This window comes from Chiloscyllium punctatum, chromosome 7, assembly GCF_047496795.1.
Source record: "Chiloscyllium punctatum isolate Juve2018m chromosome 7, sChiPun1.3, whole genome shotgun sequence".
NCBI classification, from domain to species: domain Eukaryota; kingdom Metazoa; phylum Chordata; class Chondrichthyes; order Orectolobiformes; family Hemiscylliidae; genus Chiloscyllium; species Chiloscyllium punctatum.
The window spans coordinates 71,945,251-71,966,607 of NC_092745.1; the positions used below are offsets into that span (position 1 = coordinate 71,945,251).

The 21,357-nt window shown below is 38.2% G+C and overlaps 1 protein-coding gene across 3 annotated transcripts in view; it reads right to left on the minus strand.

Annotated features, from left to right (window-relative positions):
- kifap3a (kinesin-associated protein 3a) overlaps window positions 1–21,357 on the minus strand; it is a 212,305-nt gene that overhangs the window by 61,052 nt on the left and 129,896 nt on the right. For 2 of the 3 annotated variants that reach the window (XM_072573968.1, XM_072573969.1), the window contains exons 11-16: window positions 19,676–19,776; window positions 14,064–14,172; window positions 10,211–10,323; window positions 6,950–7,115; window positions 1,722–1,847; window positions 546–644 (exon numbers count right to left, since the gene is read on the minus strand). In XM_072573968.1, coding sequence (XP_072430069.1) covers window positions 546–644; window positions 1,722–1,847; window positions 6,950–7,115; window positions 10,211–10,323; window positions 14,064–14,172; window positions 19,676–19,776 — 714 coding nt within the window. The remainder of the gene's footprint in view (window positions 1–545; window positions 645–1,721; window positions 1,848–6,949; window positions 7,116–10,210; window positions 10,324–14,063; window positions 14,173–19,675; window positions 19,777–21,357) is intronic. The other variant, XM_072573970.1, reaches the window with a different exon arrangement.

Here is a 21,357-nt window from a genome sequence, read left to right on the forward strand (position 1 = left end):
ATGCATCACATTAGATTCATGCTGCTAATATTAATATTCAAAATCTATATCAAAATCCATCTATTTAAAATGATTAAAGAATCATCATCATTCTTTAGCATAAAAAGTATCTTAAGGAAGTAAAATAGGTGTAGCAGAGTTACCTAACGTAACACTGAATTCACTGACAAACACTTCTGTGGGTTAAATTGCTACTATTCATGATGAAGTACATAATGAGTGTACTTATAAAATAATAATTTTCAGTAACTGCTTGAAAGACAATATTTAGCCTCTACATTAATTAATGCCACATCTAGTCTAAATATTATTTTTGTACATTCAGTTGTAAGAAAACAATAAAAATATGCTCGTAATTTTTCTAGATATCATTTAAACATTAACAAGACACTGAAACCAGTTGTTAATTCCCAAAATGTCAGTATATTGTACAGGATTCGAACAAGTAAAATGCTGTAATGTTCTGTCTTTCTCTTCAGAAAGAAATCAGTTAAGCACCAAACAGGAAACAGGGGAAAAAAAAAACAAACATTCAGAAAGGATACGTGTTTCCTTGATAATCACATCTCTGGTAGCTTGGTGGAAAACCATCTGGTAAAAAACATACACAATCTGGCAAACAAATTCATCATCCTCTTGTTTGGCTATGGGAAAGAGCAGAAGCATACAGTCAAAGGAGATTAAAATGGTTTATAATTACACAGTGCTTTTCATGTAGCAAAATGCTACAAAGCACTTAAGATAATTATCTAATAAATGTTGACATTAGATCAAAAATAGATACCTGGATAGCTGAGGTTAATGAGGTTTTTCCCAAGTACACCTGAAAGCAGCTTTAGGGAGGTAATCATAGAGTTTAAGGCCACCAACCACTTGAATGATTAAAATCAGGGATGCACAAGATGATAAGATTTATAGCCTTGTGAAGTGAAACAGGGCTTGAACAAGTTACAAAAGTATGGTGTACCAAGGTTATCGACAAGTTTGAAAACAAGGATGAGAGTTTAACATTATTGCACTGTCCAGCTAGAAGCTTCTCTAAAACGATGATGTTAATGAAAACTAAAATATGACAGTAGATTTTTGGAATAAGCACAAGCTTATCGAAGGTGAAAGACAGGAAGCTAATCAGGACAGCACTGGAATAGTCATGATGAAATGTGAATGTCTTCAGCAGATGAGTGGAGACAGGAATGGAGTCAGGAGATGCTATGGAGGTGGAAGCTGGAAATCTTAACAATGGTGCAGATGAGTGGTTAGAAGAACTCTAAAGACTGAGAAGTGAAACCAGTCAAATTAGGCACTTTAGGAGTAATAAAGAACTGGATTCTCTTTGGTGTGGGTACTTAAAGGATAGCAAAGATATTTCATCCCCAGCATTAATCAAAACTCTCAAATCATCTGCCTTACTTGCAAGACTCTTGCATTAAAATAAATATTAACCAGCCTTGTCATACTCCCTTGTACTTCACCTTGACCATAATTGCACTGCGTTCTAGACTGACTTATCCTTCTTCTCTCCTTGTCTATGCAGCACCCACTACGGTAACCCCCACTCTGCATCCCATCGGCCTGACAAATCAGTTTAAACATTAGTATGTTCAGTTCATTATATTTGATGTTGACACTACATGCCTGAATGAGGAAGAGTTGCATTACACAAAATTTCCCTAAATTAATGAGAATACAACAAGAAAAGGGTACATTCCTTGAGTCCATACCATTTAGAAGTTCAATAAGTGCAGGAATAATTCCCGATTTTGCTAGCATGGCAGCACACGAATCATCCATTGAAACCGTACCAATCATTATTACCACTTCCAGAACCAAGTCGTCTTCTGTTGAACCTGATGAATCAGGAAAGCAAATGTGATACTTTGATTTACTCAATTATGCTCACTGACAGAAGCCAGTTACATCTAGCTCCTAGGGTGAAGCTTCCACTTGTCTGCTACTTTGCTGAGAGCTGTAATTTCGAGTAGTACATTGTTCATTGCATGAATGCCAAAATGAAAATAAACGTTTGCTCTCCCAACGGTCACGTTTCAAAAATTCACTGAATGCAAGCCAGAATCATTCTAACAAAGCTTGGGAGAAGCTTTGATGACGGAGAGCACACTAGGAAATTTTGCAGAGTGGGAACATGGATTTTCAAAAGGCATTCAATAAAATGCCATGACAAATCTGAGGAAAGTCGTATTTCATGGAATAAAAGTGAAAATTCAATATGGATTAAAAATTGGCTGAGTAATAGAAAACAGAGAATGATGGTCAATAGATATTTTTAGATTGGAGGAGATTTTATCAGAATTCTCAAAGGCTTGCATTTCCTGACATAAATTACTGATTGAGATCTTAGTATGAAGGGGGTAATTTCAAAGTTTGTGGATGATACTAAACTTGCAAGCACTGTAAACTGAGTGGAGGACTTAATAGAACTCCAAAAGGGCACAGATAAGTTGGTGGAGTGGGCAGATAGGTGGTAATTGAAGTACAATGCAGCCAAGTGAGAGGTGATACATTTGAAGACAATGGATAGATAATATTAAATAGTTGTTAAGGGGATGCAGGAGCTGACGGACCAGAGAGTGTGTATGTGCACAAATCATAAAAGGTGGTCGAGAAGATGGAGAGGTGGTTAGTAAAGCATAGAGAATCCTGGACATAATTAATACAGATTAAGTACAAAAGCAAGGAGGTTATACTGAACTTACACACAACACTTGTTAGACCTCAGCTAGAATACTGCTTCTAGTTCTTTAGTCACATGAGAGGAAGGACATAAACACACTCGAGAGAGAAAGAGAGAGAATGCAGAAGTGGTTTACGAGAATGGTAGCAGGGATGAGAAACTTCAGTTACAAAGGTAGATTGGAGAGGCTGGAATTGTTCCCAACGAAGTGAAGCTGGTTGATAGATGTTTTCAAGGTCATGAGTTGCCGTACTAGAGTAGACAGGGAGAAACTGTTCCCACTTATAGACAATAGGTGCAGAAGTAGGTCATTCTGCCCTTCGAGCCTGCACCGCCATTCAATATGATCATGGCTGATCATCCTTAATTAGTATCCTGCTCCTGCCTTATTCGCCATAACCCTTGATTCCACAATCCTTGAGAGCTCTATCCAACTCTTTCTTAAATGAATCCAGAGACTGGGCCTCCACTGCCCTCTGGGCAGAGCATTCCACACAGCCAGCACTCTCTGGGTGAAGACGTTTCTCCTCATCTCTGTCCTAAGTGGTCTACCCCGTAGTTTTAAGCTGTGTCCTCTGGTTCGGCACTCACCCAACAACGGAAACATGTTTCCTGCCTCCAGCGTGTCCAATCCTTTAATAATCTTATGTCTCAATCAGATCCCCTCTCAGTCTTCTAAACTCAAGGGTATACATGCCCAGTCGCTCCAGTCTTTCAGCGTAAGGTAGTCCCGCCATTCCAGGAATTGACCTCGTAGGATCAAGAACGAGAGGGCACGGATTTAAATTGATTTGCAAAAGAATGATACTCACACATTGAGTATCAGGTCCACAATTAACTGCCTGGAAACATGGTGCAGACAGGTTCAACTGAGGTATTCAAGAGGGTGCTGGATGTTCACTTGAACAAAAACAATGCACAAGGATCTTGAGAAAATGCAGGAGATTGACACATTTGATGTGTCAATTTGATGTGCCAGTGCAGACACATTGGGGTGTGTTGCCTCCTTCTGCGCTGTGACACTATTCTGATTCTATGATAAAGGGGAAGTCTGACTAAGGTCCAAACCAGAAAACAAAAAGTGGCAGAAAAAAAAGACAGCAAGCATCTGTTTCTCTCTCACGCTTTGTTTTATCGCCATGCATAATCTGTCTGAGAACTACTGAGTGTATGATGGCAACTCTATTTCTCTCAAACTCTCTCTCCAACAAGGGCAAGCAAAAGAACACAACTAGGACACACAAGCATTCCAGCATCCACAATAGAAGTGAAAAAAATCTACCGTATAAGACAGAACTCTGCAGATTTCAGGTATCACAGCATGGCTCATGGTAGCTGCCTAATCTTTAAGTCAGAAAGGTACACTTTCAAATTCATTTGCAGTGACTTCAACACATGTAATTTTACACTGCAATACTGAATGCTTTACTGGTGAAGGAGCTGCTTTATTTACAATATGTTAAATCACATATCTAAGCAGATAAACAAAACTTCTCATAGTACTTCTCAAAGAATAAAGGAACAATTATTCTCATTCAAACACTACCATAGATTAACTGGTCTTTTGCATATTTTATGCTTCATAGCATTTTTAACATGCACAGATTGGCTGCCAAGTGATAATAGATAACAATATGTCTGAAATTTACAATTGCTCTGCTGACATTTTAAGCATATAAAATGAATATATTCATAGAAATATTCATTTTCTGCCTTCTGCCCCAGGAATGTTCACATAAAAGCAAAATATTAATAGGGAAAAATAATTACAATGGTCTAATGAGATGCACAAAACAGATGGCAGATGGAATCTCCAGAATCTAAACATTAACTCTGCTTTTTTCCCCACAGATACTCAGAGACCTGCTGAGTTTAGCCACCAATTTCAGTTTTTTGTTTCCAATCTCCAGAACTGCAGTTCTTTAGTTTATTTAAGATAAAAGCTTACAGTGTTTACAAGTTAAGGAGTCCTGGATTTGAGAAAGCTGAACCTGAGAACACAGGATTCCTGATGAAGGGGTCCTGCCCAAAACATCAATTTTCCTGCTCTTCTGATGCTGCCTGACCTGCTGTGCATTTCCAGCACTACTCTAATCCTGGTCTATATTTCAACACAATCACAACAAGTTGCACCATTTTCCTTAAATTGAGCTATAACATATTCCTGGAAAATCTCTAATAAACGCATGTCACACAGGAGCTTACAGGTAATTTCCAAATAGTGGAACATTCTACCTGGTCGGTTTTCTGTTTTATTTTCCATTACAGTCATGTATATCTTTTATGATCAAACCAACCCTCGTCAAATCCACTTAAAATAACATACTTCTCCGCCCTCATAAAGGAAAAGATACTAGAGCAGTTTACACTTGTATAAATAAATTAAACTGAAGGTATTTGGTTTTAACAATAATTTCACGTAAATGTGAAAGCAAAGCATTAATAAGATTAAGAATTTATAGAAAATGAAATGGAAAATTATAAATTGAATATCTCTTCTGAACAGGAATTAACTATGATAGAAAGCTTTGAGATTGTGACACATGAATGACAGAATTACTAAGAGTTATTAGTCAAAAAAAATACAAGCAGAACTACAAAACTCTCATGCTGGAACAAAAATTGTTCAGATGATCAACCTGCACTAGCTGTTACAGTGCTGAATTTATTTCTTATTATCAAAAGAGTCATATTGTAGGAAACATCTATGCAATTAACAGGATTCCTGATAAACCTCATTATGGCTATTTTAGAAAATAAGCCAGCTGCCCTCATTGAGTAATCTAAAATGTATCAAAGATGTCAATGCATCAACATGGAAAAGAGTAAGGACATCTCAGTCACAAATTAGGGCACCTGGTTAAGCATTGATACAGAATGCAACTGTGAGACACCTCCTAGTGGATAAAAGGTAGTGCAAATCTTGAAAGAGACCATGAATTAAGCCCAGCAGACACAAGTTATTTGTGATCAGAGACAAAGGATTAAATGGATCAAATTCCAAAAGAAAGTATTCTTCCAACTCATGTCAAGAATTAAATTTTGTCCTTTTCCGAAGAAAACTAAATTAAAATGAAGAGTTTGGAAAGCAATTCCATTTTCAATTAGAGTTTCAATTTTTTAAAGAAATGCCATTAGTATGGTTTCCTTGTCCCTCCTTTATACCTTAGGAACTCTTCAAAATTTGTCAACAATACTAATTATGACCAAACTTTTTACTAGAAAAATCATGATCATGATCCCACAAAGACATTCCTCACTACAGCTCCAAAAGGATAATCATGTTGCTGTTCCAGGAGATGAACACAACTATACAACGGAAAGGGTTTTTATCTTGCAGAAACCCATCTGGAAGAGTGTTATGGGCAGCTAATGTACTTGGTGTGACATAAAATATAGGCAAATATTTGGAAGAGCTGATAATTAATGGAAGGTAGAAGTTGGAGGCTAGCTTGGATATCATTTTAAAAGTAAAGTCTGAAGATGCCAAAGGCATAGATGGATGAAAGTTTCAGTAATGAACAAACTGAGGTAGGGTTGCACAATAACATGTTATGAGTATGGAAGAAGGCAGTCTCCGTGATGGAGAAAACATCGGCTTGGTGTTCAGCTCGAGGTCGAAAAGGATGCTGATATTATAGAAAGGTACAGTTTGGCTTGAGACCATAGCTAATGGATTAGGAGCAATGGAGTATAGTTTCACATTGGACTCAAAAACTACTCATATTTAACTGTAGCAAATATAAATTCAAATATAACAGTGAAACAAAGACATTGATTGAATTGAGAAATCACCAGAAGAAAGAGACTGATGCCAGCGCACACATGAAATCTGGTTCAATGCTGGTGGTTGATGCATCTTGGACTAGATTGTAGATAAGAAAAAGCAGATGGCCAGGAAAAGGAGGTTGAATAGCCAGACAGTTCGCAGCAATTCACATAAAGCAGGAGCTGGGTCTCATGGACAAAATGAGCTTGAAAGGTTATGAGGGAAGTTACAGAAATACCGAGGCTCAGGACTTGGACAAAAGGAGTCTTGTAAGAGGTTCAGCTTTGTTGGAAAAAGAAAGAATGACTTATTTATTTTTTCAAAGGAAATTAAATATGTTTGTTTTCTGCAATGTTGAAATACCCAATGGGTCCAAATTACAACTTAATCAACATCAAAAATGTTGTTTGCAATTAATAAACCCCTTAACTAAATTTTATAACAATGTTTTCACCGAGTAGTTGGTGTAATCCACTCCATCAACAAACCTGGTTTCAGTTTATCCTTCAGGAATGGAACCAAGTTGTACTCCTTCAAAACAAGCTCCCAGTCTAGATCCGGAACTGTAAGATTAGCAAGTGTTCCAAGGCACTCTATAACAAATTCTTCAGATTCATTACTATTGATCTGAGCTGCCAAGTCCCCAACGTAATCCTGAAAGACAGTAAAATGTTCATGTTATTTTGTTTCGATCCTTACAATTACACATTAAAAAATTAAAACATAATATCATGCGATGAACCTTGCTGAGTATCATAGCACACTGGTAATGTAAAATTTTGGCAATTCATGCATTTAAACAATCAATTTGAAAGAACTACAGTACATTATTCAAGGTACTTTTTTTCAAAAAGCTGAATTAGTAATTAGGGCTGTAAATATTGTGTTAAAAGTACTCATTTATTAAAATTATTTCAGTTAACCACTAACGTTATCAGATGTGTCTACTAAAATTTATATACAGATGCAATTCTCTCAGCATTGCAATTTAAATTGTATTCAGAAAAGATGAAAAAGTACAATGGTAAATTTACAAAAGCTACAGAATATGTCTTATGCAATTCCCTCAAATATGACTAAAGCCTTTCCAAAAGAAATTTCACTCTTCTGCAGCATTTTTTCCAATCTTTTTAAAATGTTAAATGGGATATATTAGTGGCAATATCAACACTAATGGATTGATGGCTTACTATTTGGTATTCCTTGTCAAAATGGGAATCCAGGCTCAATACTCAAAAGCCAGTTTTATTATCAAAAATGAGGGCCATAAATTTAATAGTGTTAATGTTTTTAAACTTAACCACTACTGGGAAGTATTAAGATGTCACATTACAATAACTTCATCTCAGCATCTATAAGCACATTTTTCACAGCTTGTGTCTGGTACTCAAATCTACCTGAAACAAAAACAGAAACTGCTTAAGAAACCAGCTGGTCTGGCAGCAGCTGTGGGAAGAAAGCAAAATGAACATTTTGAGTCCAGTCACTCTTCATCTGAACTATTAGGCAGAAGCCAGGGGTTTGGCGGGGGTGGGGGTGGGGGGGTGCGGAGGGGGTGGCATGGGGGCAAGGAAGGAGGGGAGGGGTGAGCAGATAGTTGAAAACAGAGCCCACAGAGATAGATATATGAAGGCAGTATGTAAACAAGGAGATAACTTATAGCATGCCAGTAAAGAAGTGCTGAACAAGAGATAATAAGAGTGAGAAAATGGGTTAGCTGTGCTGAATGCAATTCATATCATGTGATATGGGCCTAGGAGTACATGTGAGATGGATGACTGTACTAATAGTAACCCATGTCATAACAGGACTGTACGAGAGGTAGGTAAACAAACCAGAAGGATAGAATCAGATTCTAAAGTTATCAAACTCAATGTTGAGTTCTAGAAGCTGAAGAGACCCCAAGCAGAAATTGAGATGTTTTTTGAGCTTGATTTATGAGTGGTCATTACATTCTTGCATAGATACAAAAAGAGAAATTCTCTCAAAAAGAGAAAAGGAAAAAGCAGAAATGTGTAACAATTCCAATATTTTCAAGAAATTACCACTGCTTGGATTTGCCAGCACTCAATAAGGAAATAGAAGCAACCCTAGTTTTGATTATCTGCTGCGATTGTAGCCTGGAGGTTCTAATCACAACTTTAATTGTTGTGGTTTATGTGAAGTTCAACTTGAGGATTAATGTTAAACATTCCCTGCCAGGGTAAGCTTTTGGGATACATTCTGGAACTCATACATATGATTTGTTTGCCATTAACTAAATTAATGCAAAATAGAATCCTACTGCGAAAGGAAGTGACTAGGATATTCAGGAATCAGTACTGGGTCTTCAAGTATAACAGAAGCTCTTCTTCAATGGTCAGAAATGAGTAGAGTAATTGCTAAAACTAAAATACAAAATTGCCCAAAAAATTGCATACCAGATAGCAAGTAATCAATGAGGTTTAATGTGACTGTTGTGAATTATAGAATGAGTACCTGTCTTGGTTACTTACAACTTGAAATGAATCACTGATTCTCATAAAGGCTCATGTTAAAACTGGAGTGAAGTTCCATCGGACATTTCATGCCCGGAAAAACAACAAACAAGTTGAAATAATGTACTGGATTAAAGAACTTGCAAAATACAATACAACAAATAACAAAAGGTACAGAAAACGTTATGTTGGAATGGAGCACATTCTAAATGCCATTCATAAATAATATTTTTCTATGTTTGTTTTCAGTGACGGGGAATTAATAAGGGGATTAGAGTTTTAATTAGTACATTTGTGCACCGATGGTTCATAATTGTTTACTGGCAGCTAAAATCTATTTATTTGCAATAAATAGTTTTTGTTAAATATATAAAACTAGCCGGTGCTTTCTGTCAAGCTTGAAAACAGGCAAATTTGGACATCTTGTGTGCTTTTCAAAGTCTCTAACTTTTGTGATGAGTTTGGAAAGAGCAAGGCTTGATTTCCAGTGTGCTATCCTTATGAGGTGTGGCACCTGAACGGAGGTAACGAGCTCCACCTGATGGTAGAAGCTGGTTAGTTCTGGACTTCAGCTGCCATTACTTGGTGCCTGGTTAATTAAAAATTTATTCAGTTGGGTGAAATTATCACATTTATTAATAGTCTTCACATTTATCGTGCGTGTCTCTATGTTTTCACCTTCTGAAGTATCACCTGATAGAATTCGACTTCACAGTTTAAACTGCTCCCCCCGCCCCCAGAATACAAGTGGTTTATTGTCACAGCATTAACAATTGTTACATCAATTACCAAACTTAATCTCCTGTGGCAAGTTAATGGACAAGTAATGTGTAAATTTAGCACATTTGTAAAATTTATATACTGGCTAAGAGGGAATTGGCTCTGGCTCTGTTTTCTTTCCACCTACCCCTCAAGTTTGTCCTAATTATCAATGCTATCCCCAATAATGCAAAGATTGAAATAGATCAAAAGACAATGGTAATTATCAGCACATTTGTTAATTAAATTGTCCATTACCCTATAAGGGACAGGAGACAATATCTAGTAATCAAGATCTAATCTAATCTAATTTGTACCCTTATGCTCAAATACTGGATTCAAAACAACTGCATGACTGAAGCAAGTGCTGCTAAATTAGTTCTTTTCAAAAAAATTACAAACAGGTCTATCATATGTATTTGATTTAAAGTCATACAGATGCACACAAAAAAACCCCAAAGACTCAAGAACTGTTCCTAATTAAATCCAAGTTAATCATTTTACAGTACTTACAATGAAGAGATTTTTGGTTTGACCCTCATGTTGAGAAATGTTCCTGATCATTTTCATCAGAAGTGAATCTTTGAATTTGAAGGCTCGTTTCATTAACATTTTCAGGCCATTTCCTAAAAGGTATATTAATCACCATTAGCCATATTGAGTCAATTTTCTCAGCAACATAATAAGATTAGACATATACCCACTTTACACTACTGATTAACTATGCTTCAAGTCTATTATTTAATACTGCAAGTAAACAGAAATAACTACAACTCAAATCAAACAAGTACAAATGTTAATTCCATCAATTTAAAAATGGATGTGAATAAAAATAGAAGCTAACATGTAAACATCTTAAAAATACAAAATTACTTAAAATGGACTATCATATTTGTCTGTAAATGGAATTCCATACTGATTCCATCTGATAGTATCAAATCAGAAAATATCACAAACACAAAGTGTACTGTGAAAAAATACATGGGGCTCCAGCATTTAAAGAAATACTAACAAGGTAAAGTTCAAGTTGCCCATAGATTACTTGTTCAAAAGGAGTCTATTACTGATGGCTGTACCCTCATGCAATATTATGATAGAAAGTGCTCTTGTATGTTTAAATATAACTCAAAGCAAAATGCACGATAAGCTCAAAGAAGGAAAGGTCAGAACCAGTAAGAGAATTCTAGGTTTTGGAGATGCAAATAATATTTGCAATGCTGTTCTACATTTTGTGTGTTGTAGTTGATCCCAAGCTGAGTTTCCTACCACAAATCTGCATTATCACTAAGACTATCCAACAGCATCTTTATCTCATCTGCTACTGAAACTCTCATCCATGTGTTATTTTCAGACCTGACCATTCCAATGTTTTATTGCCTTGTCTTCCTACTTCTCCCCTGCACAAACATTGGTTTCAAGAGTGTTCCCATCCTTCAGGGGCACCCATCACTCAAAGTCTTTAATTAACATCTCTTATTCTCATTTACAAATTTATTACAGGCGTCACCCCTTCCTATCTCTGCAAACTTGTTCAGCCAACAGCATCACATTCAAGCTCACTTTATTCATCAATACTAGGTTCCCATTCATTCATAACTCTTTACTAATCTGTTATTTACTATAACACGGTTTAATTCATTCATTCATAAAACCGTGGTTCTATAGAATCCAAATTTAAAAACAACCCTTTCAAACCCATTACTGCATTTTCACACCTTATCAGCCCTTGATACAAGCACTGTTAACCTCTGAATAAGTGTAGCATACAGAACAATGCCATCCCCATCAAGTTTTTACAAAACGTTATAATATTAATTCGCCCTTACCAACCATCTCCTATACCTGAATAGCTTAAGTACCTGTTCAATACCTTTTAACTGGGCCATTATCCCTTTAAGAAACTGACAAAACAGGCTTCCATAAAACTGCATGAATGACTGAAACTCATACTGGCAAATAGTAAATAAATCCCACAACTTTTAACTTATATGAGCATATAGGCCTAACATTTTTACTAATGGTTATTAATGTTAAAGACAAAAGACTAACACCTAATTATGCAAGCAGACTGGACAGACATCCCATCAGAAGTAACATATGTTTTAACCCATTTCCTGTCTCCCCCGACAGAAGCCTTTCAAACATTTATGTACTGTGGATAAAAAAAAGTAACACCATAGTAATTAAATTTTAATATATATAAGAATAGTGTATAAAGGGGCTCTTGTAAGCACTGCATTTCGGGATTCTATTGCCACCTCGAACTTGTGCTGTGACTGCTGACAAAAAAAGGCTATTTTCACCACTCATCGATTCCGGTCATTATTTGAACACATTCCCACAATACCCATATAAAGAATATGTCCTTTGCAAACAAAGACTACTTATAAGCATTCTGCTTTTGCCAACTAAACAAAACCTAAAAGGACAATTGTGGGGTGCACAGTGGTTAGCACTGCTGCCTCACAGTGCCAGAGATCCGGGTTCAATTCCCGCTTTGGGCAACCGTCTGTGTGGAGTTTGCACATTCTCCCAGTGTCTGCGTGAGTTTCCTCCGGGTGCTCCAGTTTCCTCCCACAGTCCAAAGATGTGCAGGTCAGGTGAATTGGCCATGCTAAATTGCCCATGCTAAACTGCCCATAATGTTAGGTGCACTAGTTCAGGGTAAATGTAGGGTCAGGGAATGGATCTGGGTGGGTTACTCTTCGGAGGGCCGGTGTGGACTTGTTGGGCCAAAGGGCCTGTTTCCACAATGTAGGGAATCTGACCTATTCCTTGTTGCATTCTCCCTTGACAAAATTGGTTTCAATTTGAATGAAAATAAGGGGTTAACAACATGCTCCCTCGTGCATTCCGTACAAGAGTTAATTTACCATCAACCAGTACTCTCCTCTTACTCACTATATGTACACACATTGCTGTTCCCTTTTATATATGGTAATTCTTGTAATTCTATCCTGATGACTGCAAAACCAAAATTCTGACAGCAGATTCTTTTTACAGTTAAAAAAGTAAAAAGAAAGATTTGCAGATTCCTAGTAAAATCTATTAGTCCATATCTCATCAGTTAAACTAACCGGAAGGGTTATACTCATATTATTCTACAACATCACAAATTTAAAATATTTTAAGCAATTAAAAGTCATACTTAAGTGACCCAAAGTCCTAAAACCTCAATGCACAGAATGCTTCCGAAGGTGATACTGGAATGCAGATTGAATAATGAATTCTGCAGCTGAAGTCATTATCAGACAGAGAACTGCAGCCCAGAACATGTGATTCTGTTAGTTAAGAGTCACAAGACAAGTTGTTGCATTTTGAATCTGTGAACGTTCAGTATTTTAATATCAAATGGAAACAAACTCATTTTCAATAAATTAAAATGTAACATTCCTTTAATGTCAAAAGTGTTTGGGAATACTAAAGGATCTTAGGATTCGGCGCTTTCACCGCATCGGCCTGGGTTCGATTCCCGGTTAGGGAAGCCATTTTCTGGGGGTTTATAGGCTACCCGTTCTTCTTGTGGGCGGCACGGTGGCACAGTGGTTAGCACTGCTGCCTCACAGCGCCAGGGACCCGGGTTCAATTCTCGCCTCAGGTGACTGTGTGTGTGGAGTTTGCGCGTTCTCCCCGTGTCTGCGTGGGTTTCCTCCGGGTGCTCCGGTTTCCTCCCACAGTCCAAAGATGTGCAGGTCAGGTGAATTGGTCATGCTAAATTGACCGTAGTGTTAGGTATGGGGTAGATGTAGGGGTATGGGTGGGTTGCGCTTCGGCGGGGCGGTGTGGACTTGTTGGGCCGAAGGGCCTGTTTCCACACTGTAAATAATCTAATCTAATCTAATCTCCTGAGCAATTAATAAGCCTTAATAGCTGAAAGGGCTTCCTGAAGAAGGGCTTATGCCCGAAACGTCAATTCTCCTGCTCCTTGGATGCTGCCTGACCTGCTGCGCTTTTCCAGCAACACATTTTCAGCTCTGATCTCCAGCCCTCACTTTCTCCTTACTTGATATCATACCATGTTTATACACAAGTGACACGGTATCAAAGAATTGTCTCAATTATGAATCAAATCATAGAATCGGTGATTTCTTTTGCGGGGGCATAAGCCCTTCTTCAGGAAGCCCTTTCAGCTATTAAGGTTTATTATCACTTCATCATTGGATTTTCCAAATGTTTTCATTGTGGCACAATAGAAATATAGTTGCACCTTCAATCTATTTCTCTCTAATATCACATATTTAAAAATCATAATTATAAATAAAAGTTTCAGAAGTAGAAACAAAATCTACGATTATACTCACTCCAACCAGAGTTCAAAAGTTAGGATTCTATCACACTAAATATCAGATTTCAAATAACTTCTTACCTTCACAGATCAGTTGTGCATTTCTTTTGTTAGACGCTAGGTTAATACAAAATGATATTAATTCCATATCAATGTGCTCCTCTGCACATTCAAACAACATCTTCATCAACTGGCAATAGAATAGCACAAAAACACATCAGTTTCTGCAATTACTCTTCAATGTTCAAACATTACTGCACCTGCTCAACTACTCTCATATATTCACAGCTGTTTTCTTTTAAGAAATAAATCACGATTGGTATCATCTTTTCAGACAAACTGCAATTCTCCGTTACGCTGTAGTTTGATAGCTATTCAAAATTAAGTTAAATTAACCTATCCATTGGGAAAACTGACATGGATAAATTAGCTGCCACTTCAAACCTGCCTGGTATCTCACCCCAACAATTTAAATAGAAAATACATCAGGGAATCCAACAAAATGAGAAACCAATCTAATCAGCAGATTAAGGTAAAATTTCTTTTTGAAGTCTCAATTAGTTGAACCATTAAATATCAACAAGTCATTGAAGTTTCATTCCTAATAAAATCATTGTTGAACTCGCGAGCATCACTCCATCCCTTTTCAAATCGGCTCTGAGGAATCCCTGTAAAAGCACGATGATTCATTTCAGTGGTACAGGATGCTGATCAGCTTGCGAGTTGTAGATAAGACACATCTGACAACTTGACTGCCTGAATCATTCCGAGAAATCCAGTGGATAAGCTTTGTATGATACTACGTCTCACAGAGCAGGAATATCCATGTTCAACACCAGGTCAATGCCAAGTTAAAGGATCTCGACACAATAAGAGTGCTGTAAATGGCATCAGCATGACTGCAAAAATGTACCCTTATGGAAGTTGAAAGAAGTATAATGAGACACAGCTTTGAGGCCTTCCATTGTTAAGTAGCCTCATAATATATGTTGCCTGAGCTCATTTGTGAAAACTTTGCAATATTCTGCCAGAGTCAGAGGAGTCACACCTTAATAAGGGTAAGAGGTTTGAGGAGGAAAGAGAATAGAGAGCGAAAGGAAAATAGACTTTAAAAATGCAGTGTAATTATGTTTGAAAAATTATGAGCAAATAGAATGAGTATTTAATAAAGTCACAATATTTTACAAAAAAATTACTTTTGATGCAAAAATTGACTGCCAGATTATGTACTTTGGAACATAAATCCATTTCAACATCAAATAGTGGGTATAGTTCAACTTACAAATGAGGTCAAAAATGGCACAGCACTTACATTTCAATAGTTACTACAAATCCAAGTCTGCGGCCGAAGTGTTGTATAGTTTCAAAACTTCACTGCTTATTCAAACATTAACAGCAGCCGCGTCACAGCACTAAGTTGATTATAGCTTCAGCAAGTATATCTCCCTTAAATGTGCTTACTGTCATCAGGAACATTTTTTTTGAAAAACCGGAAGGCATTTAGATGTTGAATCTAACTTGAAGAAGCGGTGGTATTCCTTCAGACAATTCCCATATTGAGTATCAGATACCATAGTCCCAGGCTAAAATCACTGCGTCTAGACTCTCTGGCACCTGCCTTCACTTATTTACCAGCAACCAGAGGCCTACTCTACACTCTCCACATCCACACACCTTCCCCTCAAACATCTTTGAATGATTACAGCAAAAAATTTGCTTTCCTCTAGAATCACTATCTTGACCAATGACGCCCAAACTCACTGTTTGATTCGATCAAGCTGCTTATGAAATTCGGCAGATAATGACTTCAAAGAGCAAAGGGCACTATATGAAAGGACCTCTGGCAGCATTCCATTAGTGCAGGAAAAAAAATGAAAGATCAAAGGGTATTTATCAAAACAATAGCTTTTAAAAAGATTGTAAAGCAAGGAAGCAGAATGTTTCATGGTAAAACTGCTTTTACATTGCATCATTACATCAGTGAAAGCAACTGGTGAGACAGGAGGGGTTTGGAGTGGGTTTGGGGGTGGGTGGTAGTACCTGAGGAAGTTTGATGCATGATAAACAATGCTATTCTGACCTTTAATGAAAATAAGTTATCCAAAAGAACTGGGGAGCTGTAGCCATGGAAACTGGAGCCTGAAAACATTAACTAGGTGAGCAGGTAGGTGAATGACACCTGAATTTGAAATTTTATTTCTCTCAATGCATGACAGAGCAGTTTAACTGACACTAAGTAGATATGAATTGTATAAACTTTATACTTAATTAGCTAAAACACTTGCTACAACTCTGTAAAACAAGCAATCTCATGGCCAGCCATATCTTCCATTTTTCATTATCACCAAGCAGGTGTAAAATCTTAGTGAGATCACACATAGAATACTGTGGAGAGCACAAGTCTCCTTATTATATATAAATGCAATGTAAACAGTTCAGAGAAAGCCCATTAGACAAATGTCTAGAAAGGCTGAGCTTGTATTTACAGGAGCTTAGAACAGTAAGAAGCGACTTTACTTAAACATGTAAAATCTCAAGGAGTTTTGACAGGATGGATGTGGAAAGGAGAATCCAGAGGAGGGCTTTCTAATAGGTTGTTACCTCAGTCGGATCACCAGACAGGATTTTGGGGTCACGCTCCGAAGCAGCAATGGCTGCTGCACAGCTCAGACAAATTCCCTTTAAAATGCACACTTTTTTCCACAGGTGGCCTGTCTAATCAACGCCTCATTGAGGCCTGATTCTTGCTGTCTGAAATGGTTGGTGCTCATTCTGTCAGCCTTCTCATCATCTGCCCCACAAGATAGAACCCTTCCTATTCATGTAGCCATCCAGATGCCTCTAAAATGCTGCCATTGTACCAACCGTCACCACTTGGTTTGGTAGGTCATTCCATACATGTAACACACTGTGTAAAAAAATTGTTCCTTAGGTCCCTTTCACATCTTTCTCCTCTCATCTTAAACCTATGCTCTCTCATTTTGGACTCCTTTGCTCTGGGAAAATTGTTCCTTATAATTTTATAAACTTCTAGAAAGTCAGTCCTCAGCCTCCAGTGCTCCAGGGAAAATAGCTTCAGCCTATTCAGCATCTCCCTATTGTTCAAACCCTACAACCCCGGTAGCATCTGTCAATCTTTCCTGAACCCTTTCAACTTTAATAACATCTTTCCTATAGCAGGGAAACCAGAATTGTTTGCAGTATTCCAAATGTGACATAACCAATGTCCTGGACAGCCACAACATGACATTCCAATTCCTATACTCAATGCATTGACCAATAAAGGCAAGCCTACTAAATGCCTTCTTCACCACCCTATCTACCTGTGATTCCACTTGCAAGTAACAATGAACCTCCACTCCAAGGTCTCTTTGTTCGGCAAAACTCCCCAAGACCCGATCATTAAGTGTATACATCCTGCCCTGATTTGCCTTACCAAAATGCAACAATTTCAACAACGATTGAAAAAAATCAGTCTACAGAGGAACCTCAATCATCCGAAGATGATCTCAAGGTCATTATGTCGGAGATGTTTTTCCAACACTTATCGCGTCTGTTGTTTGCAGTGATTAAAAGTGAACTCGGTTTACTGAAATGCTGCTGAGAATAGTTCTGGACATCGATGGGAGCCCAGGCACTGTCTCCAAATGACTGGAGAGCAAAGGTGGAACCTGTCAACAAGTTGCAGTAAAAAGTTGCGTGCGCGTGTACTATTTGGACGGACACACACACACACTCCCCCCAAAGGCAGCAGCAGTTTTTCTGTTGGTGTCTGGTTCAGCTGCCCAGTGGGGGGAGCACAGCGGCTGGGTCAGAATCGAGTTGGAAATGGGGGCAGTGCGGTGTTGTGGGCGGGTGGGGGGAAGGGTTGGAGACAGATGGGGGGCAGTGTTGGATAGGGTTCAGGGCAGGTGGGGGGGAATTTGATGGAGTTGGGGGGTGGGCAGATGAAGGGCAGTTCTGGACGGTGTTGGGGGGAAGACGGGGGGGCAATGTGGAGGCGGATGGGGTGGCGGTGTTGGATGGGGTTGAGGGGAGGGCAGGGGTGGGATGGACACAGGGTGGTGTTGGACAGGGTTGGGGGGCGGGTGGGGTGTGGAAAGGGGCGGGGTGGGGGCAGAACTGGGGGCAGTGTCGCACCGCGGGGGGTGGGGGGTGCTCGCACGCAGTGTGCTACTGCCTCATCGTATGTGCGGGGAGCAGCCATAACAGAAAACTCCGAGCCCCAGAGGAAAGGCATTGAATCAATAACTGAATAATCAAATAGTGCCCGCCCATCTCATTCAGATAATTAAGGTTACTTGGTATTTACATTGAGATAAGTAAATTAACAAACTATAATAATTGAACACAATAACACAGTAAACTTTGTGGTATTATTTGTGGCATATCATTTTTGCCTATTCATAAGATGCTAGCTAAAAAACAAAATTTTCTGATTAGGAGAAATACGGGTCCGACACCAACCTCTGGGAAATTCTGCGACAAATTTCAGCCCAAAGAAAAATCATTGATCATTATACCCTGTTTCCTATCACTCAGTCAATTTATATCCACAGAGAAGCTAACTGTTTCCCTCTCTCCACTGATGCTGCCAAATCTGCTGTTTGTAAAGCTTTTTAAAAAACATTAGACCAGTCAGTCCTTTAGGAATAAGGACCTAATCCAGAATGTATCAGAGAGCAGACACTCCTAACATGCTAGTGGCAAGTTGTGAATGTGCTGTGGGGTTTATGACTATGAGAATATCTATTCAAGGCCATGAACTTGTTTTTATTTAGGATAATCAGGGATTGATTTTGCTTTACGAAACGCAAAGATTAGAAATTTTTGACTAGTTTTGATGAAAATCTAAGGGCACTCAGAAGCACAATATAGTTTCTCTCCTTATAGGAACACAGACAATGCAGGGAATAAGTTACTTGTAGAATGTTAGTTTATGCAACTGCCAAACCAGAAACGTTGGTTTAAAATTTGTAGAATATTAAAACACTGAAAGTTTAAGCTTTGATTCTGAGAGTATTCATATTAAACTTCACAGCTCACAGGAAAGAGCTGGGAACAATCAGTTGTGTGGAACTTAAGAATTTGAGATAGATTAATATTTTCTCTGGCTGTGAAACTGGAGTGATGGTGCTGGAGAAAAACCAAGATGTTGGATCAGTGCCTTAAGATCTTTTAAACTGTGTTTAGATTGGTTTATGCTTTCTAAAAGAAATTTTGCTTTTATTGTTGATGAAAATCTGCACCCTAGTATGCTTTTGAACACAACGTTAAATAACAAAATAACATATTTAGCTTAATAACATATCGAGCCAGGTTTGATTCTGGAATCTGACTTGTCCAGAAGTAACATCAGCTGAATCATTAGAAAGTAGATTGGAAGAAACACAGAAATCATTCACATAATATATGAATATATTTATCTCCTGATGAAGGGCTTTTGCCTGAAACGTCGATCTCCCTGCTCCTTGGATGCTGCCTGACCTGTTGTGCTTTGTCCAGCACCACTCTATTCTTGACACTAATCTCCAGCATCTGCAGTCCTCACTTTCACCTATATTTCCCTTCAGTCATATTTTTGAAATGATCTGGTATATATTTTAATAGTACTATTTTCCATTGTCCATTGGTTAAAAATATTAAACCTAAGGTTCATTAAGTTGGTTTTATGGTCAAGGAGCTATTTTTACCTGTGGAATACAATCTGTGTACGCAAACATAGATTTGAAGCGATCATCCATGGTGACGTGGTACAGAATACACATCACTATTTGTCTATGGCTTTCAATTCCTGGGAAAGAAAAGAAGAAATACAATGATGTTGTCAACCGTATCAAGATCTCAGGCATTTCCCCCTTGCAAATACCTTCCAAGATAAACATCAAAGGACTTGAAAAACCTCTGAAAAGTTTATATCTCAACTCCTGTGCTCTTAGCAAAGTTTTGATTCATGTAGCATCCAGTTCTAGACATCCCACAAAGATTTCATGGCTGCTATTTGGTTCATGATTAGATGTCATTAAGAGATTACCTCTACATATACTCATTACGTGGAGGTGCCAGTGTTGGACTGAAGTGGACAAAGTTAAAAATCTCAAAACACCAGGTTATAGTCCAACAGGTTTAATTCGAATTACTAGCTTTCGCAGCACTGCTCCTTCATCATGTAGCTGTGGAGCAGGATCATAGATACAGAATTTATAGCAAAAGTTCATAGTGTCATGCAACTGAAGCGATATATTGAACAAACCTAGATTGCTGTCAAGTCTTTCATCTTTTAGAATGGGTTGCAGGTTTTGGTTCATTAATATGTAAATCACAGAATTTCTTTCAAGTCACATTCTCAAAATAACTGAAGTTTTTATTTTTAAAAAGTGACATCTCAGCTCAGACAATGCATTGGAGGTGTGAGGTTAGATTCTGTCTGTATCCCAATCATGAATCAGATTGGTTCCATTTCCAAAATAGGAATTTACAAACTGTTAAATGAATTGACTGCCTGCAGATATGTGCTTTTTGAGCAAAATAGAATGTATCTGCAAATACAATTCTGCAAATGCAAATTCACCCCATGGACGTGTGTGTGTGTTGAGGGGGAGAGTGCATGTGAGTGATAGTACAAGCCTGTGAGGGGGTGCGTGTGGGTACAAGTGGAGTGGGAGGTTCGGTACCCACAAGGATGGCTTCAACCAGGAAACTGGATTCATGTCACACTACTGGTGACCCCACTATACACTCACAAACACACACACTTACTTACTCGCACTCACGCAGACCTTCTCTCATATACATGCTCTCTTATACACACATATACACCCAGATACACTCACCCACGCACACGGCCTTCACAGGCTTATACTCTATCACAGACACACACAACCACGTATGCACAAACGCATACTCCCATGTGCGCACACACACACACAGTCTCTCATGCACGCACACACAAAGTCTATGGGGCAAATTTGCATTTGCAGATACATTCTATTTTGTTCAAAAAGCACACATACATACACATACAATCTGTGGGCAGTCAATTTTTTTTATAATCCATGTGGCATTTTATAAACTCCTACTCTGGAAAGAGAACCAGTCTGACTCAAGATTCTGATAAAGACAGACTATAACCTCACACCTTTAATGCACTGTCTGAACTCCGTGATGTCAGCTTTCTTTCATAAAACCTTAAGGTATCTTGGGAATGTGACTTAAAAGTAGTTCTGGGATTTACAGATTAATGAACAGAAACCTGCAACCCATTCTAAAAGATGAAAGACTTAAGAGCAACCTAGGCTTGTTCAATATATTGTTTTAGTTGCATGACACTATAATCTTTTGCCATAAATTCTGTCTTATGATCCTGCTCCACAAC